Here is a 25,497-nt window from a genome sequence, read left to right as displayed (position 1 = left end):
TATTTATTTGGTATTATGTAGTATTTGATAACCACATTTGAGGGGTCATTGTTTTTACTCACTTTTTACTTACTGATATCTTTATCAGCCCCAAAATTTGAGTCAGGTCGGGCTCTAAAGAACACTGAGGGAATTTCATAGCAAATACACAGAAACTTGACTCAGACTGTTAAAGCCTGACACTAACTTAAGATATAGTGCTGAATGTATTTCTACACAAAATGATGACTGGATTTTGTCACCATCAACTACACTGAAATTGTTTTGGTGACACGCCTCTCAGAATGAACAAGAGGAATGACTGCATCACCTGTTGCAAAGTTCATATGCCCACAAAAAATTGTGAACCGTTCCTTTAAACTGAGGCAGTGTCACTGAAAACACGAGTAAATGTTTCCCATTTTGGCTGAGACAAATGCACTTGAAGACAAAGCGGCAGGGAAATAGATATGAAGGAAGACAATAATGAAACTGTTTGAACAAATGGTGCTTCTTCAATAGTGGGGATGCGATTTAATTCCTAAAAAGAAGCCACTGAGAATAATTCAGTTATCTGCAGGCTGCGCAGGGTGACATGTGTTGCGGTTATGCTAATAAAAGCAGCCCTTTTTATCATTACGAAAACAAAACATGTTGACGAAAGTGAAGTAATTTCAGCTTTAATAAAAAGACGCTCTCACAGTGGCGTAAAAGGAGAGAGCACATCAATGAGTGAGCCGCTGACTAGTCATTGTCCCACTCTGTTGATATTTCAATTTGCGCCACCAGTTAAATGGGTTTCCAAGTGTGCACGACAAACGCTGTGTGGTGCCGATGTGTGCTTGACTCACGGGGTTCAGTAGGACTGTGAGGAAGAGCTCTCCTCCGTTGATGAGCTTGTCCAGTTCATTCGGGCTGCCTGGGTAGTCTTTATAGAAGATGGTGTGTGTGAAAAGACCACACGTTTGCCTTGGCAGCACCTGTGATGGGAACAGACAACAAGTGACCAAACCAAAAGGGGAAAGACAGCAAGAAAACACACACACACACAGATTAAAGTAAAAAAAAAAAAAAAAGCATTCACACAAATAAACACACACGCCATCAGCCCTCCACTGAGAGCGGAGCTGTCAGTACTCCAGGCAGTTACCCCACACATTGTTTGCTTTCAATAACATTCATATTATGCAGCTCATCTAGCCAAAGCAAACCTCTTATTCACTCTGAGTCTATATGGAAATTCATGGAAATGCGTTTACAGTTTGGAGTGTCTGGGGAACTGAATATCAATCATCAGTAAGCAGTGGAGACTGTCCATTCACACTGCGCTATCTCAAGGACAGGAATACAGCTCGGAGACCGCACAGACTGACTGAATGCCAGCACTACAAAGGGACCGGACTGAGGCTGCACTGTTTCCCATCGGCGCTGAAGGTCAACCTGGGAGAGAAATAGATAAGATTTTTTTTTCCCTCCGTTTGAACCTCTTGAATGTAATCCATTCAACTTTAATGCAGCTCTCATAACTACATTATGCAGCACCGGGTGGAGCTGCGAAGCTGAATAAAGCGCCGTTTTTCTGGGCGTTGACATTTCCGTGATTGTTTACGTGCAGACACTTGTGCTGCTGTTGCCAGACATGTCAGTCTTCGTTATGATGCCGAGGCCTGCTATGCTGCACTGCTCAGACAGGTGTCTAATGCTAGACTTTTCACTTGACTACGTTATCATCTCCCACGGTTGAGACAGCTACAACAGCACAACACAACTAATTAGATTATCGCCTTACTCTGGACTTCTCGGATATACAGAGAAGATTTAAAATAAGTATCTGTTCAACACCTCTGGGGACAAGACTTTAAAACGCAGAGGCGAGAGGGAAGGAGAATGATAGACAAATGCAAGGTGGAGAGTAACTGCTGGCCATGAGAGAAAAACAAAACAAAAAGAACTGGAGGTGTCGATGGAGCAATAATTATTGAATGAAGGAAAGCGTATGTATGGGGAGAGAGAGAGAGAACCCTGAAAGGGATTATTGGCTGAGAAAGGTAATGGATTTCGAGAAGCCGAGTGGAGTGAAAGCAGCAGGCCAAAGGTAACAAGATAATGAGGCCTTTATGGATGCCCGGTGTAGATGAAAAAGTGGTCTTACGCTGATGCCGCTGTGGATGAAACCTCGCCGGAAGCGGGCAGGCTTCAGGTGTGGGTATTCTTCTGTGCTGGTCACCTTGATGCCCCACACCTTCTTCCAGGCGTCGTACAGCTGCATGTGGACAGGGTAGACGCCTGAGTGGTGGGGCGCCACAGCGTAGCCCATGTTAGTGGGGATCCCATGCTCCTAGAGGGTGAAAATGCATAAGTGAAATGTTAGGAGGCAAGAAGGAGAGTGAAGCACCAGTCATGTTCCCGAGATATTAAAACTTTATGTAACTTTCTCACCTAAAAATAACAGCTACTAAATCATGTTGAAGGTACAGTGTCTTGTAATGGTGTGAATGGTGTCTCTGTCACTTGTTTCTGCACTATGTAGCGTAACTTCAGTGAGAGGGCAGAATCACAGCGTTACACCCATGTTCACTTCAACATACACGTTGTTATGATGCAATGAGTTTTGTTTGTAGGGAGCATCTACATTACATCTGACAGACTGTTACAGACCTGGGGTTTATGTTTATGACAACAATGGTGTTGCATTCAGAACCTGAGGGGGTGCCAAATCACACAAAAAGCCAAATTCTACATAATTATGCTGTAAAGTTACAATATGATGATGATGATATTGGTATTTATCTCTCCTGTGGTGGAGTCCGCCATTTCCATGCCAGATTAACAAAGCACAAGCAATTTTCAGGGAAAACCTCACCCCCCTCCTGGCCCCATCAGAGCTGCTATAAGTTGCTGCTAATGCAAAAACAACTTCCTACTGCAGTTGCTTCAACAGGCACAATGCAGGGTGCTTTTATTGTGAAGCATCCACACAAAATTCGCAAACAACACCGATGCTCACCACAACGATAGCTCATAAAAATGTGCCTATAAATTTAGTCGGTCATTTCTATATTTTTCTGTCAGTGGATCATTATTAATAGCCACAGTGAGCCGTTAGATGAGGAGCTGCAATTGACAGGCTGCACATCTCCGACTCCTCAGCAAGCTAACCAACTCCACTGTGTCCTGATGGTGTGTGGAAAACTTATTGTGGTGTGTGCAGAATTAAATCTGATCGCAGTGGCAATTGTTTTTGACTGAATTCTTAATAAGAACAACTCCAGTTCATTTTGGCCGCACTGTAAACACAGACACAAGTAAACACACCAATGTTTGTTGGACTATTAAACCAGAGTTGTTGCCAAACCAACCAGAACTGATTACAACTTTAAAAAAGCATCAACAGCTTGCCTAGGATTGCTGTTTGGAAAAGGAAGGCTCGATAAAGCAAGGGAGGCTTTGACCACAGTGCTCACTCAAAACTGTGACCTGACCTTCGCCCCCCTCTGACTCACCATGGCAAATTTCTTGTTGAGCAACATCTGCTCGGCCAGCACGGACTGGTTGTGGAATAGATGGGGCTGCATGTGGCTCCACATGTGAGGGAACCACCAGAACTCCTTCACATAGGAAAGCAGCAGGTCATCTCCCAGGTCCTCCTCATCAGATCCTGAAAGTGATAGAGAGGAAGGGAGGAGACAGTTGGTGATGGAATGAGATAAGGGAGGTTAGCAGAAGAACAAGGGGTAACGGGTGAAAAGGACACGGAAGTGATGAAAAATGGAAAAAGACAAAGAGGCAAAGGTTAAATTGGAGTCGGTGATAAGAAAGGGAGGATATTAAAGTTAGAAGCAAAAGGAGAAAAAGTTTAAATATTAGAGTGTGTAGGAGATGAACAGGAAAAATATATTAAGGGCATGGAAGAATGGAAGAGGAGTGGAGAAATTATGTGAATTAATGTGAATCAAAGTGTTACGTCATTCAGTTTAATGCATGCTCTCATCTCTGCTCGAGTTAACAGTGGCAAAGGTGACGTTCACAGGCTGCATCTTACCAGCGTGAAAGAATTTCCCTGAGAAGCCCAGATTGAAGGTGAAGTTGGGCACATGGGTGCGCAGCTCCCTTTGTGTCTCCAGCAGGGCCTGAAACAGTGGGAGGAAAAGAGAGTGACTCAGCGCACGTTGTGCTCATACTGGTGCACGAGTGCATTAATGAGGAAGCGTGAACGCCCAGGCGCACGCGTGTCCACATACATATTTCATTCTGCAAGTTTCTTTCGGTAAACATCCAACATCCACTCCCAGTTGCCTCACTCCTTCTCCTTCATTCTGTTTGATATTTTTCTCTCCTCTGATTCGGGTGTTTGTTTCATTTGATCTCCGCGCTGGATGAGACTCCCTGCACACACCCTCTCTCTCACTCGCACATTTCTCCGTCTTGTCAGGGTGTGATTCGTTCCTAAAAGCTTGCTGTTGCGCTGCCAGTGAGGAGGCCTTGATGCCTTTTCCATAATGTTTTCTTACACCCTCTGCCTCCACATGCGAGGGTGGTCTGTTCTGCTCTGAGGGGACGCAAGCAAGGAGCTTTTCAACATTCTTTGTATGTCTCTGGGCCCCTGAAATATTCATCGCTGTGGAGCTTCTGTGACAGTGTGAGCAGTGGGGCCTGTCAGCTTTGAGCAGCCTACTGGGACGAAGGCATTCAAAAGGAGAAGAGGAGCGAGAAGAAGGGGTTTCTGTATGACTGGCAGAGGATGGTGCATGCCATGTGTGAAGCAATTTTTTATATTTGCGGCAAAGGGCTGTTGAAAACACTAGTTGGTGAATACGTAAGTGGGTTCAGTTCCCATTCTGACAAAGTTTTTCCACTCTGAAACACATGCACAAACTCACCTTTACATCAGGCACCTTCATGCGTGTGCCCTCCTTGCCCACGAAGATGTCATCTATATCCACCAGGATGTAGCGCTCCAGGGACAACGAGAGCCTCTTCCCTGTCAGAAAGGCCACAGCGTCCACAAACACCAGCTTGTGCAGCCAGAAGACCAAGTTGTTGCCGAACAGGACCCTCTGGATGCCATCATGGAGCCCCAGGTCCTGCACCACAGACGGGAGCAGAGCAGCATTCTGCCCCATCGATGCGACACTCTCCGCTGATTGGGTCTTGGCCAGCAACACTGGCTCGTATGTTGAGTGGTTGGACTGGAAAACCGTCCAGTCGTCCCCAGGGAGGGGACCTGGCAGGGGCTGCCCGGATCGAGTGATGAAGAGCAGGGGGGACTTGGGGTTTACTGTGCAGTCCTTCAGGCCCAAGTTAGAGTGAAGAAAGAGGGGGAAGCCTTTCAGCTGAGCACTGAGCAGACTGTTTTCATTGGCCTGATAAACACAGAGACAGAGACAAGAGTCATCATAAACCAGAGTGATGAAGACAGAAATGTATTGGATCTAATTCCCCCATTTCTCCAATCATGTGCGAAATAAGGAATGTCAGGCCTACTCAAACGTGAAGGCATGAGGCAGCTTCTACCTGCTATGCTCAATCTGCTTTGCTCCGAGATTGCAGTCAAAACGAAATAACCTCCCGCTGTGCCCTCACAGATTCAAAGGCTGAAGGTTCAGTGATTATTCATTGAAACTTTCCCTCCGAAATTTTTCATTCTCCAATTCTGTCACATCTCTACTGCCACTGATACACAAGTCCTACTTCTTCAGGCACTTACCTAAAATTTCACCGCAGCGCGTGCGTGCGTGCGTGTGGTTGTTAGATACAGGATCATAAAGTAACATGCACGGTGTGAAGTCCACATGGTGGCTGTCTTTTTTCCACTGAGACCACCAATCCATCTTGTGTCTTTATATCTTATTGACACAGACTTTCTTTACTTAGCCCCAGACATGCCGTTATATTTATAATATTGTATGATATTGCTGTTATTATATAATAAGAACAATTATTATATAATATTGTTTAATATATAATCTAATATATCTCATACAATAAATAATCTCAATATATATCATACAATTACATTGCGTTTCTTTTAATATGTAGAAAGTTACTGAGGTGGTAATATTTTTCTGTGGCTTGGACATTTGATGAAGCCGGAAAATCTGGAAATGAATAAATCAAGCAGAATAACAGTATTGTTACGAGCACCATCATCCCCTGTTATAAAGATCTTGATCTGGCTATCACATGCATTTATTTTGGAAGCAACTGGAAAAAAGACACAGTGTAGATATTATTTTCCTTTTTGGAACACAGCTGTTTGTATAGCAGTGAGGTTATGTATATGTTTCCAGCTTTGTAGGATTAATAACTAATCTGTTGACGGTAAAGGAAAGAGAACTAGGTTACATGGTTACTACGGATTCATTACAGATTTGGTATTAGTATTTTTGTTGAACTAGATTTCAGCTAAAGTTATCACATTCCCTAGTAATGTTATCCCTTTATAAAAGTAAGAGCAGCAACTATAGCATTGTTGCAAGGTATAGATTTAATGTTACGTTACCGTTTCGCATCAACCAAGTATCTTTCCTTGGGCTTTAAGTGGCAAATTTATATCACTTATATTAAAATTGCTTACACCGACTTAACAAGAGCAGCATTTACAAACACGGATAGGTGGCTTCTTGCACCTTCAAAGTTGGTTTATGATCCACCAATAAACACACAGGAGAAGAAGAAGAAGAAGAAGAAGAAGAAACCAGCCATCTTTTCTCACTACATCTCAGCTCTATCTTACCCTCAGGTGGGCCTTTTCTGCAGCCTTGAGAAGCAGGTAATTATCGGTTATCTCATCCGCTGAAAACAAATCTATATTGTGCATCCTAGACTTAAGACCTCATGTCATTATCAGTATTCTGCCAGAAAAATAATAGTTTCAGAATCCGACCTAAAGACAGGCATTAAGAGTAAATACAAAGAAATTCTTTGTTGAGAAATTAGCGCCGAGTCATCAGTCTTAAGGACTTTTTCATAACCAGTTCATAGTTCCTTGTAGTATGTTGAGGTTAGCATTGTACATAAAAACAAATAGCTTGGATAGCAATCATTTAAAGCGGGTAGTTAAAGAATTGTGCCCCGAGGTATGTATCAAAGGCAACAATTTAGATTTGAGAAATATACCTGCAACTAGATCACTGTTACTGCAAACAGTTTGGTTCAGATAGCGGAGCAGCAGTGTTGTGTGTCCAGGTCATTGGGATGCACACCCTCACTCTACTCCCTTCTCTCCCAATAGCCAGTAAATCCCACCAGGCTTTTCTTTCCTAACCTTCACCTACACCGCCTAACATCACTGCATCTCCGTCCATGCCTCCACATCTCTTTCTATATTCTTTTCATGGCTCAGAGATGGTGATTAAAACCATAAGACCTGAAAACAGGCCTTGGGCAAACAGGCTCAGCTAGGGATTACTGAGAGAGATGGAAGAAGAAGAGAGAGCAAGCGAGAGGTAGAGAGACAGAGGAAGAAAGAGGTACGGCGTTTGAGGAGAAACTAAAACAAAGCAGAGAAAAACAAGAAACAAGAAATAAGAGTGAAATAGGCCAGAAAGCATGAAAACAGAAAAAAACAAGAAACACACGGAACATAAGAGAAACAGTGCAGTGGGAATGAGTGATATTGAACCAGGCAGGTCTTTCCAACCCTGCGAATCCCATCTCCTTAGAGACGGAGGAGCCAGATGGACAGGGCAGAAGGTGTGAGTGAGAGGAGGGAGAGGAGGGGGGAGGCAGAGGGAGTGTAGTGTTGTCCTAACCTTGAAGAAGCCAATGATGCCCACTCCATATTCCACACAGTATTTGTCCAGCAGCTCTCGGTTCCAGGCGTCCAAGTTAACATACTTGAGAATGTTCTCGTAAATCACTAGCGTGAAACGCCCTCTCTCTTTGTCTGTCAATGTGGGCATGTCACCTTTACCGGGAGAGATCTCAGTCCGGTACCTGAACCGGCCAGACTCCAAGATGGCCACGATTTCCTGACCCAGTTGAGAATACTGGCTTTCCACAAACACCAAAACCACAGGATCTGTCCTGGCCCCTCCGGGATCCACCCCGGGGCCGCCTGAGACGCTCCGCAAAGGCAGCAGCCGGGACGGAGTGACCCTTGGGTCATCAGAGTCAGCGGATGCTCCCTCGGACCCGGACACGCCCCCTCCCGACGGCTCCAGTTCCCGCTTGACGCCATAGAGGAAGTAGGCCGAGATGAAGACGCTGACGGTGCAGAAGAGGAAGAGGAGGAGGAGGGAGGTCTGCAGGGGGAGGAGACGGACCAGCCGACGGACTCGTGTCACGCATCCCAGCATCGTCTCACGCCGCGCCGCTCCGCCCCACCGGCCCAGCAACACACCTTGGGGACAGTCTCTCTGGGTGTGGGTAGAAAGCGGTGCGCAGGTGGGGGATATTCACAACAGAGTCAGTCTCGTTATCGAGCTAAACACAAACGGTGTCGAGGTAGCAGCTGCAGCAGCTACTGGAGAAAGAAAAGAGACGGTCTCACGTTGGCTCTCCCTCATATTGCAGCGTTGCTTATGTCACCATGGCAGAGAAATAGGGGGCCTTGGACTGCTGGTACACACTTATGCCTCAGAGGGGGGGCTGACAGTCAGTGGCGGAGAAAGATGATGGAAGACTCCATCACCTGTCCATCATGTGAACCTGCCAACCATGTCCAGGCTAGGTTTTGTTGCGCTCTTTCGATTGGAGAATGATTTCTTGAGAAAAGTGAGGTCACGCAGGTCATCTCAGCAGCACCATTCCCTCAGGATCGACTCTTCCGACCTAGAAAAACAGCAAGACAGAAGAAAATAATGTTAAAATCAGAAAGCATCCGCTCCTATAGAACAAACAACATATTCTTTTGTTGTGTGGGTTCCGCGGCATGTGGGAGAGCGCGTATACCGCCTGTGCCAACACTCCAAAAGTTCACTCCAAAGTAGTCCTTGCTTTCACCTACACAAAGTAAGAGCTGCCAGTTTCCCCACACACACACACACACACACACACACACACACACACACACACACACACACACACACACACACACACACACACACACACACACACACACACACACACACACACACACAACCCCTGTGTGTCCAAACTAAACCACACACACAAAAAGCATCACTCGCTCACGCAGCCTCCACACAATCAATAGTCAGAATGTGAGTGACAACAAAGCCTCGAGGCAAGCCAATTCACGATTCAGTCCAGTAGGACTGTGCGACTACATACAAGTGGAGCCATCACCCGCGGGGACACTCGTCTTCCATTTCTCTCAAATCCACAACAGTATTGAGACCAAAATGGAGTGCAGGAGGAGATGGGAGAGCGAAGCGATCCAAGAGCAGAGGAGTGGATGACAGTGACAGACAGACCTGGCAACAGTAGGATCCTTTACTCTGGGAGAAAACACCTTATCTTGCTCAGTATACGTGCCCATAGCCTCTGCATACCTATCATAATATACCAGCTCTTTAGCCAACCTCCACCAAGCCAAGTGTGAAAAGAACAAGATGCAGCATGAGAACGGTGCGAGTTAGTCTCTTTACAAGAACATCTTTTCTCCATTTAGAGGCCTGGTGGAGAACCGAGACGGAGCATCATTACCTTTGCATGGAAATGCTCCGTCCATTAAGCCGGAGAGCTATCGAGGTGAACACACACACAGCCCTTTATAAAACCCTAGATACCCATTAGAGAAGAGTCACAGCCCTCTGAACCAAGAGACATTAAACAGTGACCACCAAACCCATCAAGACTCATCAGACACAAATCAGACATAAAATGGATTTGATAATGCCATCAAAGGGTTTATCAGCAACACTATAAACCGAGGCTTAATTAAAGGTGAGTTACATTAAAAATACAAGAGTGGCCATACTGTGCTCAGCAGAGTGAGTCCTGTGGGCAACAATCGTCCATCTGATGGCATTAGAATCAATAAAGAATTGATTTTTCACAGCCTGACAGAAATAATGTATAGCATGATCGGAAGTGTATTTCCTAACGGAGCTCTATAAAGATAATCCACTGATCGGGGAGCTCATCATTCATGAACACACAGTACAACATAGAGGGAAATCGTGCCCATATAGTGTCCTTATAATGTAATCAAGGTCAGCATTCTGGCGAGAAGCTCTGCCCCCCTCTAGCCTTCCAGCTAAGCTTAACTGGATGCCTTAAATCTCCCAGCGAGTGCAGTGGAAGAAATCACTTCTTTTCTCTGAGTCGTGTCCAAATATCCTCCTCACAGTGAGGCAGCGGTCTAATGTAAAGAGAGGCCGTGAAGAAACAGTGGGCGTTCAGAGAATGTATCGCAGCGGAGCAGACAAAAACCAACAGCCCTGCTCGCTTGAAGATCCCCCCCGGTACCTTGTTTGTTCGTTTCCGAGGGAGCCAGGGTTCGTGCCACGGCATATCAAAGTATTATTAGCCACAGGAAGTGACTGCTGCGGCAAAACGCAAAGCAGAAGAGGAGGCTGAGGACACAACTTTTAACACGACGCAGAGGCTTGACTCTGTTTTCAGGTCTTCAGGGCTAAGGTCTTGTGTCGGTCGTCACACAATAAAAGTAAATGACAACTTCCGATGAGCTCTGAACTTTTGGTTCACAACGGGGCTGCAAGTAACAATCAATTTAATTACTGAGCGATCTGCATGTGATTTCTTTTTGGTTTATTATTTACTCTAGTCTATCAAATGTATGAATATAGTGAAGAAGAAAAAAAGTTTTCAAAAAACGAGATCTTCAAATTGCTTGTTATAAAGAATGTCTATTCTTTTTTTTCTTTTTAAGATTTTTTCTGGCATAGACACCTTTATTAAGCAGTAGACAGATAGGAAATATGGGAAAGAGAGGGGGATGTGACATGCAGCAACGGACCTCCGGCTGGAATCTAACCGGGGTCGGCTGTGTATGTAGCATGCGCTCTAACCACTCGACCACCTGCGAGCCAGAATGTCTATTCTTGACGTTCTGAGCATGTGCACCTCTCAACAGATGTGATAAAACCAGATTTCTGTTAATTCAGCTATTTTAAAAAAAGTGTTAACGTCTTCTGGATGTAGTCTGATGAGGTTTTAGATCTGCTGCCCCCAAGTCTACATGCATGAGCTACTATTAGTCCAAATTGCCATACAGTACGAGTGATCAATGAACTGTTTCGGCACAAGCGGGATAATTTCTGGGTGATATATATCATTTCTTTTAATCTGGTTTTAAGATAATAATAATAATAATAATAATAATAATAATAATAATAATAATAATAATAATAATAATAATAAATTATTATTATCATCATCATCATCATCATCATCATCATCATCATAATTATTATTATTATTAGCAAGTTAATTATTGAACATCAGTATAACAAGCCAGGATGAGATTTTCCACACATTTTACCATATTGGGTTGTATACTGATTCAGGAAAATGGCTGTCAAACACATGTATCACCGAGCTTCACCATTTAAAGACCATTTTAAAGTCATTTTCTGTCAATGATTAATCAGAATGAAGACATGTTATCTTTGTCTGCAGAGAGACAGTGAGCTTTGGCACGGCTCTAATGACACTGTTGACACGGCTTGGAAGCAGATTAAATGGTGACACAACACAAACACAGTGGAGGCACAGAAAGTCTCACTTCTTGCCCAATTCGCAGCAGCAATGACCGCCTCCCAATGTTGACCTTCAGGCTGAGATACAAAGAGCTACAACCGAGGGAAGGAGGGGAGAAGGAGAGAGGGCGAGGGGAAGAGAGGGGGCGATGGCCTGAGAGGGGCTGACACAAATAGAGGGAATAGAGCTCAAGGCCCCGGAGTGTGAAGCTTTGAGAACAGACCGGCTAAATACAGAGCACAATACATCAGACTATAATGGAGATGAGGATATAGCGCTGGCTGACTAATGGATCTCAAATGTCCGCACGCCCATCTCACCTAATGTGTCTCCCGCTTTATGTGCCATGTATACCTTAGAAGAAGAAACAGAAATACAACCGCAAGCATCTCCGTCCTCCTTCCTTCAAAGTAATAGATGCAAAAATGCAGAGGAGGAAGAAAAGAGAACATGAATATTTCATGTTGAGCAGAAACTGATGAGAGGTACAGCCAGCAGACATATTATAAGGTGAAGAGCAGCCAAAAGGTGCAAAGGGTTTTTTTTTTTCGGTCTGCTGAGGAGTCAGTATCATGCATAAAAAGGAGAGGCAGATAGAGACAAATGCATATCTGATAGCCAACCTTTTCATCCCCAATGATGGAAAGCGCTCAGACCAAATTTGAGCTCTGTAATTGCATACGTGGCCTACAAGGCTCTCTAAATGGTGGTGGCAGAGAGACCGCTGAGAGGAAAAAGAGCAGCAAAGGGAGAAGGAGATCATGAGTGGAAAGGGAGACAAAGGGATAAGATGATCAAGTACCAAAGCTCGAGAAAAAAAGAAGAGTTAAAAAAAAAAAAAAAGTCGCTGAAAAAATGAGCGAGAAATTCACCCCTTAGGCGGGCATCAATCTCCGGGCTTTGACAAGCGTCAATTAAAATATTTCCCTCGTTATTTCATAGCAGCTGAAAGATGGGGACAGAAGGAAGTGGAGGCGTAAACAATAGCAGGTGACGGCCGAGGGGACAGACTAATGCTTATCCCTCAGGGTGGGTGGCCACTCGAACCTGCTCCCTCTACATCATGGGAAGCAAGCCAGAACCATACTGCTAGATTAATGAGAGGCGATGAGGAACAGGGGGGACGGAGCCTGGTCCTCAGCTGTAACAACTCTCTGGATAAACAACGCTAAGGTTGGCCATATGTAGCCTTGCACGTCCTGCTCCCTTCTTCCCTCCCTCCCCTCCATTCCTCCCCGACACTGCTGTTGCACTTCTTTTGAGGTGTGAATGAGACCAAGTGTCCCGGGGCTTGTGAGGAGAGTCAGTACATTAACACTGTCAACCAGAGTCAGACTAGCCGTAGGTGATCCCTTCGACAAATAAACTTTTTAAAAAGGAGAGCTGGATCTCCCCCTCCATCCGAGCCCTTCAGGACCAAACAGTGTCCCCTTCTCCCTCTGCCGCCCCGTCCCCTCAACACTGACTGACAGAAATAAACGATGACCCTTTGTGTTCCATCACCACGGGCCTTGGCAACCACACGTCCTCCATGGAAAGGCCGGAGATGAGATGTGTTCAGAGGCTTGGAAACAGCAGCAGGAAATGGAGGGAGGGCAGTAATCCATATGACCCTCATCAAAGGGCTACTGTTGTTGTCACTTTTCAGTCTTTGTCTCGGCCACTTTGGTACACGCACATCGATACACAGTCACAGCGGAGGGAGACCCGAGAGACTCATTAGAAGATCTACAGTCCGAATTATCTCCCAACAAAGCACAACTGTTTTGTTTGCGTTTTTTTTCCCCTGAACAAATATCCCTGAGCCTTTGTGCAAACCTCCAAACACTAAAACAAGTTTGGTCTGACAGGCTGAGACGTACACCGGGGCATCGGTCAAGGTTAAACGGGTAAGAATGACGCCTATGTAATCCCCAATCTGTAATCCCATTAATCTCAACACTGCAAACAGTACCAAATGTGCTTATGCCAGCTCAGTTACTGTGTGAGATTCCTTGAAGGGATTAAGAAATGAGACACAATGGAGTGACGAGGGCGAGGATTGGACATGAAATTGAGACAGGTCGAAATGCTATCCATCAATACTCCTCGACTTGTTACATAATGGTTGCATGTGTTACTCGTTTAGAGGTCTTAATCTAAATTCAGGGGTGACAAATGTTGGATCCTGAGTTTACGAGGTGTTGTGACCACTCAACAGCTACAGCTGTGTTGAACATCACAAGTGGCAAGAAGCAAAGCTAAAGCAAATTTCTGTATTTGCATTCAACCTCCTACCAGTTTTTTTCTTTTTTTTGTGTGCAAGAGATTAAACTTCAAAAAAGGGAGAATTTTCATATTTCTTTAGAAGCATATCTAAAGCAACAAACAGGCACATGTGAGGAGCAAGGACTCGCCTTGTTAAAGAGGTTACATTTAAAAGCCACAGTTTTCTTGTCCTTAAGCCAGCCTTGGCATTCATCAATACAGAATCAATCAATCTGAAATTTGAATTCCATTTTATGCATCCATTGTGGCTGCTGCGATTAAAGGCTTAGGCCGTGAAATAGCATGGAGCGCGGTGGCGAATTTTCACTCCGGCTTCTGCCTCCCACCCTTCAGCCAATCTGAATGCACAAGCAGGCAGCTTCGTTTTAGCTGCAAACATTTACACCGACACTTCCCTCTCCCTCTGTCTCATCAATTCATTTCATGCCACTGCGTGAAGGACAGAGGACTCGGGAGGGAAATGTAGTTTTGCCTTCTAATTCTCCAGAAAGTGACTTTCAGACCATTTCCCCCGAACGAACCATGCGGCTGAATTATCACATCATTTTTCAGCACCTCAATTTACTGTCCCCAAGACTGAGGCAATTTCACAGAAGAAAAATGCCTTTCCTCAACTCGCCCAGGCCCTTCCAATTACATCTCAAGGCCCTACTTAAAGACGTCGGTCCCAGCGCTGTCATAATTGAAATGATTGCCATGTTAGTCGTTGACACAGTAATGGGACAAAGAGGCAGAGGCGCGCCTTCACATCCAGACGTTGGGAGCGCAATCTTGGAATCAGAATGGAAAGACAGCTAAAGTGTGTTCAATGACAATTAGCGAGAATTGGGGCATTTCTGTGCCACTATTGTACTGTATATCCAGCACCAGACAGAGCGAGATCCCACCCTTAGACTTCCATTAGAGGGATCATGTCAGATCCCATCAACACAGATATCATCCTCCATGATGATAACCTGAGCAGGCACTGCCATAATGGCGTGATTACACATTCATAATATGGGGGGACGATTAAGACCGAGCTGAATAAAAACACACAGGGAAGAATATTAAATATACATGGCGCTCTCAGAGTCTTTTTCATCTTGGACTAGGTTCCCAAACCTCCCATCGTCTTTTAGATCCAGGATCTCGATCAAGAGGGATCTGAGAGCAGCAGGAAGTGTAAAATGGATTACCTCACAGTGTGAAAAGCAGTGTGGATGAGCTGTAGGAGCCATGGGGAAAACTGTGGCTGGGTGGAGACGGAACGGGGAAAGGGTCATTAGGGACCGGTGGAGCTAAGATGTGAAACGGAGACTGTCCTCGACGGTATTTCTCCCCTGGGCGGCCGGGGAGAGTGGAAGAAACACCTTCATCAATAGCCTCGATCACTTACATGTAGCACATAAAAAGAACCGCATGCACACACCACACCCCCCCCACAACCCCCGCTGATAACCACCGGCAGCTCGCTACCACAGTATATCTATTTATAGACACTCTGTGCCCCATTTACAGGCTTGGGGACACTGGATCTGTACAATAAAAAAAAAAAAAAAAAAGTGTTGAGATCAAGGAAGACATCATTTGTATACTGTAGACCTTCATTAATAGCCGAGAAGGAAACCAAGGACACAGCGACAGGAAAAGATGCTACAGAAAACAATGCAGCAAGATGAGACTCCATTAAGATGTACAGTCAACCGTTATCACCCACAACAGATCGACAGCCAAGGTGTCATGTCTGAATTAACTGTAATCTAATTTGTGTGATTATACGGTGGACAGATTAATCAGATACATAACGAGAAAATGGCCTGATTAAGCCGATGAGAGGGAGAAATAATTGACCCTACTTTGGAGTCTCTGCATATAATTTCATCTTTGAGTGACACTGCAGACTTTCAGCCAGCAGCCACAGGAGAGCAGATCCTACCGCGTGTGTCATTGATATGCATAATAATTTCCTTCGCTGGTCTTTTCTGATGGTTTGGCATTGCGCATATGGATGCCCTGCGGGGAGGAAATTACACCAGTGACATGTTTATGTGTAGAAATTATAGGGAGGGATGTGAAAGCAATGGATGCCCACGTCCCCACCCCCGCCGACTACCACCACCTACAAGAATATAAAAGAAACGTACACTTCCGAGAAAAGAGGGAGCTCACTCTATTGGATTTCTGCAGCGAGAAATAGGCTTGTAGTGACTCGGACAGCCAAAGCGAGGCACAGGGAGGTGGTGGCAGAGGGAGGGTAAGGTTGGTCATTTATCATTTTTGTCAGTCCTGGTAGAGGAGGGAGGTGGGGCAGGGGGGGCTTTCATATAAATTGAGTGTAGGTGGAATCAATGTGGCGTTGTTGTTGAGGGCAGGAGGGGGAGCGAGGGAGCCAGATCAATGCTGGTGGGAGTGACTGTTTGTTCCCATTGTTTATCTACTGTCATCTCGGGACGCCGCTGAAGGACAGGGGGAGCATGGCGGCCGGCACAATGTCTCCATCGGGACCGAGGAGCCGTAATGGGCCTCTCCTTAAACAGACAATGGACATCACTCAGAGGTGAAAGTCACACTGATCCTGAGTGTGTGAATAAGTGTGTGAGTAAAGCGTGGGAGCTGAGGGGGGTTTCTGGGTAGAAGAGGGCAAGTGGAGATAACAGCACTTGTCAGTGTGGTTTCATGCTGCAGAGTCTGCCGATCAAATCAACTGCCTATTCAGCTGATGGGAGGTGCGCCGAGCTCCACAGAAACTCTGACTAAAGCCCAGCCGTTTTATTAAGACTTTTTACACCTGCAGCGGAACAGCAATAAGAGATCTGCTGACCTGACGCGATCCATAGATGCTATCAAACAACAACAACAACAACAACAGTGGTGTTGACCGTGGATGAATCAAAGACGAACGATCAAACTAATAATAAAATCCCCGGGCACGCTGTAACACGGCCTGTGGCGCACACATAAACAATATAACTGTCTAATCTGCTCAATCTATCTGGGAGAGACTGAGGGAAAACAGCCGAGCAGAGGATGTATCTGAGAGCGTGATGGGGATGAGCACAATACCTGCTCGTGAAGTGATGATGAGCTAGATTCGAGAGGCCGCCCAGTGAATCTTTCAGGTATTATAATTCCCGGGGGAGCCAAGCCTCTCCCCTCCTCCTTCCGTCTCCGTCTCCCCCTCCACCCACCCCACACCTCCCTCCTCCATCTTCCCTACTTTCATGTCCAGATAAGAAACGGCCCGCACTGATCTGACTGTGATTCGCGCAGCAGAAAGCGCGTTCCCATGGGAATATCACGCCGCGGAAGAATAGCTGACACAAGAGATGAGATTCTGTTGTGCTGCCCATATTTTTGCCTGCGAGATCAAACGGATAGGATTTTTCCTCCTGCATGAAAACGCCCTCCTAATCATGAGCTCGCTTTTCAGAAAAGCACAAATCCAGAACAGAACAGCAGATAAATGGATGGGAAGTGGAAATTTGTCTGGAGGGCTGTATACAGTATGTTTTACATAAACAAACAGTGTGCACTTGACACGTGCCCTCATCGTGGTAATTTCAGGCGCTAAATGTGCGAAAGCTGCGGCTGCAGAGAAATAACCCGGCCTCATGATTGGCTTATCGCAATAACAATAATTACACTCCCAATTGTAGCCCCAGTCATGAATCCTATTACAGATCCTGTGTTTTTTTGAAGCTCAGTTCCAGCTTTTCTCCTCTCCGTCTCTAGCACACACACTTTCTGCTTCAGTCGCAGTTTTTGAAACACAACCACAGTCAAGCTCCGCTATCCTCCCCCATTTTCCAACGTGGCAGTGTTCACCCCCCTTAGACTGTTTCTTTGCTTTGCTTTGTTTTTTGCATTAATTCAACTGTAGCTCTACAGATTGATCCACAAATGTAAGATTTCTCAATACAGATGCAATTCCATGATAACCTTAATAGCGGGGAGGGCATGCTGTGTTGATATTAATGTCAGAAATTGTCCAAATGTGTGTGTAATCTGCCACTTTCCAGACAAAAATCTGATTCTGAAGACAAAGGAACACTCTAAATAAATATAAGGAAAAAAAAGACTGAAGTATCCCTCGTTTTACACTAAAGGTGAGTCATTAAAGAGGGATTAACTCGGACACAGCTGTGTAAGCCAAGACAAAGCAGTTCTCTAAAAGTGAGCATCTCGTTGAAGGACAGCAGCATGAAAGCCACCAAGAAACAGCTCTGAAGAAATTTACAGGGTTTCACAGTTGAGAGATGGGAGACACGGTTCATTCAACAACTGTTGCCTGGAGGGAATTCACCAGTCACAGTTTTATGGCACACTGCTGAAGAAACAGCGGCTGCTAATAAGACATTTAAAAATAAAATAAAAATCACATGACATCTAAGATCGTGTTTGCCAGAAGGCATGTGGGAGAATCTGATACAAATTTGAAAGTAGCCTTTATAGTGTGATGAGACATAAGATCTATTATTATTTTCCAGAAAGCAACATTTATGTTCGCTGGTGTAAGGCCAGGGAAACTAATCATCTCCGCCATGAAGACTGGTCGTTGCAGTACTGTGCTTTGGAGATGCTTCTTGAGGCACGATGGGGAAGAACTGTGGTAGGAAAACAAATGCAGATAAGAGGATTTACAGGGTTTCCACACCTTCTTGGACGTAAAATTTAACGACTTTCCAAAAACGTTCCAGGCCCAATCCCCATAGCTTAATAGACATAGATCAAGGGCAGTTACGCCTCGATTCCATCAGGCACGTCTCTGTGTGTGTGACGTGGTTTTGTCTTGGCTTCAAACACCAACTGGGAGCATTTCAGAGGTGGTGCATCATACATCTGGCTGATATTGTCGACTTGCTCAGATTGTGTTTATGTTACGACCAATGTTTTGTGTGTGCTTGGCTTTAGTAATTTGTTTCAGGGGGCTTGCTGATCAACTTACTCCTTTCATTCAATCAGTGGCACCTGACCCAAGTAAAAAAGAAGCCCTTTCTCCCCTTTTCACACCCTCTCTCTCAGCCAACAGACTCTCTCTGCACAACTTTGTTTACTCTTAAAAGTACTGGATTATGTCCCTTTGCAAAAACTTTCAAGGCTTCGACTTTCCCTCAAATTCACCGATTTTAAGGACCTGTGGGAACCCTAGATTTATGTGAAAGACAGACATCAATCCCAAATATCAGGCCAAAAAGCTACAGATGAATGGCTTTAACACTACAAAGTGGTTAAGTCCAGTCCTCAATCTGATCCAGAATTATTTGTCTTCAAATTTGCAGCTCCTACAACATGACTGAGCCTGTGGGCTTTTGTTGTGCGTCTCCCATGTGTCAGAAGAGGGTGAATACTTTTTATTTTTTGGCATTCTACCTTCCAGATCTCCTGTCCTCTCTCCCCCAACTCTCCCCCCGTTCCCACAGCTCTGCTGTGGCTCACCATTATCCCTTTCGCAGCTCTAGTCTTGACTCTGCCACTGGTCGGATTCTCTTGTTTACTCCGCTCTACCTGTCCTCGACCGAGCAGCCTTCCCCTTCCTCCTCTGTTCTCGTCCTGGACCGGAGGGTGAGGCATGTGTGGGTGTCACGGAGCTGACAGGTCTATCTGGGCTGTGTCTACTCTGCTGGCTCTTCCCATTTCCCCTCTACAGCTGCTGTGTATCCTACCGTGACCACACACACACACACACACACATATCAGTTTACAGAAGGGGGTAGCTGGGGCCTTAACACAGGGTCAATCCTCCACAGGGTTGCATGCATTGCGTATGTCCTGGAACACAACACTTTGACATCAAACCAGTATTTCGTTATATATATATATTTTTTTAAAAAACAGGTCGAGGGAGCTGCAGGATAAAGACGGAGTGAGGTGTGTGTGTGTATTTATGTTGGAAGAGAGCTATGCTTTTTCCCTGCCAGTTCAAGGAAAACCTGTCAGAGTTATGGATTAAATGCCACAGTGCTGCATCGTATACACACACACACACACACACACACACACACACACACACACACACACACACGCTGCTTAATGGTGTGTGTATATGCATATGTGCGCTCGTGTGAGTGGATGCACGCACGTTTGTAGTATGCGACGATGTGTCCATGCAGCTCGGCGGTAGGTTGTGGGTCCAGGCACCCAATCTGAAAAGCAGACTGTCACGTAGCGTTAAAGCCAAGTAAAACCTAAAATCTGTCTCCTGCCACCCATCCATAAAAAGGCCAGCAGCTGCCAGAGTCAATGCGGTTCAGGCACACGCCGTTACCATAAACCCTATGTAACACATTTCTCATTTGCTACGCCTCTCAGCCATTTGCTCTCCTTAGCGCACAAACAGTCATTTTCACACAATCAATTTACACACACACACACACACACACACACACAGACACACAGACAGTGGTGTGTTTTCCCTCCCGTTTGGCTGTAACAGGTGTGTGTGGGGGTAGGAAGTGGTAAGCTGATCTAGACCCACTCATTCCCCTCTCTTGCCAAAACATCCCCCAGTCCCACTGCTATCCTTCACCTCCTGAAGGGTAGCTTCCAATCAGTCCAGCAGATCAATACACCCTAGCCTCAGGATATGAGGCTCTAAAGCTAACTAGAAGCACTTAAGGAGAGGGGAATCTGTATTGATTACAAAGGGTTAATGGGACCTGGTGTGCTGGCTATGCTTTTTTGGAGATTGGAAATGCGCGACTCAGTCGGTTAATTGATACAAATTGGTAACTCACCTACCAACTTGATCGCTGTTGGGCATTTAGTATAACTGTTTCGCCTCCGCAGCCTTGTGTTTTGACACTTAACAATGTACACAAAGGGGAAATAAGGCTGAATGAAATAATGATAATAGCTGCTCCGTCTGAGGACAGCAAGGTGTCACAATGAATCAGTGCAGACCGAACGGGATGACCAGACAGAAAGCAAACTGGTAAATCTTTTATCTGCGCTGCGAGTAAAAATACGGAATACGATAAGGTTCAGGATGCCATGACATCTTTGCTCCAGTATCAATTATTCAGCATCGCCTTTTCTAACCCTTTAATTATACATCAATGTTAGAATAACAAAGGCTAGAGACGCTCTCTGAGTACCGCCTACAAAGGCCGTGACAATGAGACCGGATGGGGGAACTTTAGCCTTTAGGTAGAGGGTGGAGGAAGACGGAAGCAAAAAAAGGCCTTCGGGCAGCTTTGGCCTGCTGTCGAGCTGTCATTTATGATGTGTCCGCCTCACCCACTGTGTGATCAGAGATCAAAGGGTTAACTGAAACCCTGGCCTATAGCCCTGCGCTTACATTATTCAACAGCTTGTTACAACAGCCTGCTCCCTGATCTCACACACAGGGAGACGGAGCTCGAAACTCCAGGGAGGGGAACGCTGGGGACGAATAGCCGGATTAAGAAAAAGGGATGACAGAGAGTCCGGGCGGCTGGAGAGAAGAAAGAATGGAGGAAGAAAGAAGATGGATAAAATGAGGGAAGGGTGGGGCTCAGGGATGTGAAAAAAGGTGAGGCGTGGAAAAAAATGGGGGATTCAATAGGATGAAAAGAGGTATTGAGAAAAGAGAAGGATAAGAAAGTGGTGAAAGATGGCGAGTGAGCACAGGTGGGAAGAAGAGGAGGGCTGACCGTCCAGATCTGCCTGTTGCCACGGGAGACCGATCAGAATCACCAAATATGGACGTTTAACCTTTGACCACACTTATTTGTTCACTTCACACATTCTGTCTGAGTTGTCTTTATACAATATCTGAAACATTTTATTTCCTGCCTCTTCACAACACAATGGGAGAAAATGTCACAGTCCATCGACTTGCAACTCAGATATGATGAAAGATAATCGTGATGGAAGGCAAACATGTATTTGGTAGCACTTTCTATGACTGTTATGACCGGTAGTATAGCGCAACAAATAAATAGGGAATTGTTTCAGTCATTATCTGAGTCACTCAAGTCTTTGGAGTGAGTTTTTGGGAGAAATAGTTAAGTATAAATGTTGTTCAAAAAGTACCCAAGTCATCAGTTAAACACAAATTAAATTTGAACATTTGCACCAATTCTAATTCCATTAAATCACTTAAGGCACCAAATAACCACTTAAAATAAAACCACATTGTAATGCACTATAGCAGTTATTATAATACACTATAACTAGAACTGCACAGTTAATCAAAGTATTATCTTAAGTGCACTGTGGCCAAGCCACAATATGCAATTTCTTGTTTAAGGTTAAATGTGTGACAAAACAGCATTATGATGAAGCACTCTGCTGCTGCAGAGAAGCCCTGGCCTACAAATCTTATTCTGCAGACTTAAGAAAGCATGCTTGTCTGGTACAGACCCCAACATCATGAATTTAACAAGGGATGCAAGATATGGTTTTTGTTTCAGTCGTTACAGCTAACCAATCATTTCCTGTTTTTGTAGGAAGTACCTAACCTGCAGTTTATGCACACCTGAGGGCCAGAAAAGGGCTGAGATGTAGAGAGCAAAGAAGAAAGGTTTAACATTCCAGAGCTCTGTTCGAATTCTGCTGTGTTAAGACTCGTAGACTTTTTCTCTTTGGAGGTTCTTCCTCTTTATCTACTTCTTCCGTCCTCTCTCTGTTTGTTTGGAAAAACAGCTTTCAAGGTGCAGCACAGCCACTTATTGTATCAGAGTTTGTAAATGTTCTTGTGTGGTTTTATATTATGGCTGTATTTGTTGTTTATTTATTATCTATCTTTTACCTGATCATGCAGCCCTAACTAGAACACAACTTAAAGTATGAACGCTAATTATTAAACACTATGAACGTTAAAAATAATAATAATAATAATAATAATAATAAAATAAAGTATTAAGTCTATCAAAATAGCTATTATAAAAATAAAACTATCTGCAATGTGTTAATATAACTGTTATAAAGTATCATAAATGTATACAGGGCTCCAGAGTGCGACTAATTTGGTCACACATGCCCCCGAGCAATCTGTGAAGTGCAACTTCACAACTTTAATGGTTGCATCTGTGTGCCTGATATAGACAAGATCTGATTACAAAGATTAACAAAAACAACATTAATCCACTCCTTTATTCCCATTCGGAATCATTTACATGATGTGTTAAGAAATTAAATTGTATTTTGGTGGGTGCACCTTAATTATGTGCAGGTGCCTAATGAAAAGGTTAGTAAGGAGCCCTGATATGAGTTTTTATAACTACAATTGATATGGATATGATTTTACTGTGTAAACAAGTACACAGTGCTATGACCCGATTATAAATACATTACAAGTATGCTTATAATGCATAATAAACATTTGGGTCATAGAAATTGTTGCCAACTGCTCTAATCCGTCTTCTTCTGTCACTGCGCTTTCTTGATAAGAGGACACCTGAATATTGTCTGCCACTGCGGTGCATTCGCACAGGTAACACTGCGGTCAGCTATCCGCTGGCTTCAGACTCTTCAGGAATAGTAGTCGCAGACAGGCACGCAAAACAACAAAGCAAAACAACATCCATCAGATGAGCGCCGAACTGACAGCAACCATGTTTTGGGAGCGCCCTGTTTATAGTCCCAGACTCACGCCGCTGCTCAGTGAGCGGGCTCCTTTGTTCATTAATTGATTGGCCTCCCCTGCTGGGCCTCAGTAACTAGGTTACACAGATCCATGAAAAGAAGAGGATTGGCCCCCTCGGTGAAGGCGGAGGACAGATAGATGACTCCGGGGCAGGAATCCGAGTGTTAATATAACTAATGGAGTGAGGACGACAGTAACTTTATTGAAATCACCCTCATCTAATTAGAGCGAGCGGCTGATGAGAGCAAAGAGGGACGGGAAGGAGGGTTGGATTCCATTATGCGAGGGGGAAGTCACCACCGCATCAGCTGAATGGGCGAGGCTGCGGGAAGGTGAAGGCACGTTCATTATCCAAGCTGTCCCTGTCAGAGTCATGCTCACCGGAACTTGCGACATCCCATCAGTTTGCACACTCTCACTGTGTTTTTCACCATTATAATGGAAGCAGGTTAGGGGAAGCGTCGAGGTCGCACCAGGCCTGTAGGAGGCTGTGCAACCCCTGAGACAACAGCTAGAAACATGCGTGCTTTACTGTTTTACTCATCAGTAGAAGTTTAACCTTTTGTTTCTCTATAATGAGGTCAGACATGAACTGGATGAGAGAAAAGACCGTCCCTTTAGGTTCCTAAAATACCAGGGAAATTAAAAAGTCAATAACGGGTGGCTGGATTCTGTCTCTTTATCTCTTCCTGTTTACTTTATGAAGCAAAGTCGAACTGTTTGTTTATGCACAGTATGAATCTGATTACTGTGACTCAAGGGAGCTCATCTTTGGCTTATTTTGTCCAATGTGTGTTCGTAAAGTATATACTGTTGAAACCCCTGTCCCAAAAAAGCTTGGCCGCTGTGTAACATGTATATAAAAACAGAACGCAATCATTTTAAATTAAGTTTATGTACAGTGGTTTCATAAAGTGCTCCTGAGGCCATGTAGTTATATTCTTTATATATAATCTTGTGTTTGACAAAGTGGTGAACCTGTTACCAATTATCCTGTTTACCTGTGGAAAATTTCAAAAACAGGTGTTTTCCAAAACTTACCCAGTCTTTGTTTCAAAATCTGTTGCTGGCATAACATTCATAGTACGCTTATGTTTATAAAAAGTTGATGAGGAAAACACATTAAATACGTTTTCTTTGTACCGTTTTCAATTTAGTACATGTCAAAAAGGATTAGCTAATCATCACATTCAGTCTTATTTATGTCCCTCCACTTTTTTGGAGTTGCTGTAGTAATTAGCTTTTGGTCGGAGAACAACCAAACGGAGCGCTTTAAGCAGTGGGATAAAACTGGCACCCTGCCGCCAGCAGTACAAGTGGGCTGACCTCAAGAAGCCACCGCGTCCAACAAAACCTCAACCACCAAACCAATGTCAAACAATATGTTAAAGATGGGGCTGTCTGGTAAGTTTTCTTTGGCCTGAAACAGACGATGCAACAAATCCTAGAGGTTGAAATTGGATGTTTACTTACCAATGAGAAATGCAAATGAATAAATAAAAGGTTGCATAAAACCACCCCTGCAGAAGGACCACCGTGACTCTAAATCCAGATCTGACAGAGGCATGAACAGTAAATATCTGGTCCTGCTTTAAAAGTCTTCCAATAACAGAGACGGAGACAGACTGGGCCCTCCCTGTTGACGCAGGGCACAACAGCTGAACCAATGGAGGGTCTGTATCTGCCACGCATACCTCACAGGATACAAGTTTCCACCATGCACTACTTTATCCCTCAGGTGACAGGACTGAGCCCCCTCTGCTAGCAAACAGACACAGGTGGACCAGGCCATGCAAAGTGGCAAACAGTGACACCACCAGCCAGACTGATACGGGCACTGTATGTGCTAATGGCGGTCAATACGAGGGGGGGGTGAGCGGTGTGGATGTCATTGGCAATAGGTCAGAATCTAAAACTAAATCAAACAAGGCCTCGGGCTGCCTTTGAAGAGAGGAGGAAAAAAAAGTATCAAAGTATGACTCTGCAAAAATTTCTTGCTGGCGTAGTACTTCTCAACCCAAGTGCTGTGTGACAGCCTGCAACATAATCTTAATATATTATCTGACCCTCCC

The 25,497-nt window shown here is 44.7% G+C and overlaps 1 protein-coding gene across 1 annotated transcript in view; it reads right to left on the bottom strand.

The window, feature by feature from the left end:
- The window catches only part of LOC115568889 (bifunctional heparan sulfate N-deacetylase/N-sulfotransferase 1), a 47,376-nt gene that overhangs the window by 8,256 nt on the left and 13,623 nt on the right, over nucleotides 1–25,497 (bottom strand). The window contains exons 2-7 of the mRNA XM_030396600.1: nucleotides 7,734–8,754; nucleotides 4,860–5,342; nucleotides 4,022–4,109; nucleotides 3,483–3,637; nucleotides 2,132–2,317; nucleotides 831–959 (exon numbers count right to left, since the gene is read on the bottom strand). Of these exons, the coding sequence (XP_030252460.1) occupies nucleotides 831–959; nucleotides 2,132–2,317; nucleotides 3,483–3,637; nucleotides 4,022–4,109; nucleotides 4,860–5,342; nucleotides 7,734–8,279 (1,587 nt within the window). The 5' untranslated portion in view covers nucleotides 8,280–8,754. The remainder of the gene's footprint in view (nucleotides 1–830; nucleotides 960–2,131; nucleotides 2,318–3,482; nucleotides 3,638–4,021; nucleotides 4,110–4,859; nucleotides 5,343–7,733; nucleotides 8,755–25,497) is intronic.

Source organism: Sparus aurata, chromosome 18, assembly GCF_900880675.1.
Source record: "Sparus aurata chromosome 18, fSpaAur1.1, whole genome shotgun sequence".
NCBI classification, from domain to species: domain Eukaryota; kingdom Metazoa; phylum Chordata; class Actinopteri; order Spariformes; family Sparidae; genus Sparus; species Sparus aurata.
The sequence above is the reverse complement of the archived record's forward strand: the minus strand, read 5'-3'. Positions and strand labels throughout refer to the sequence as shown.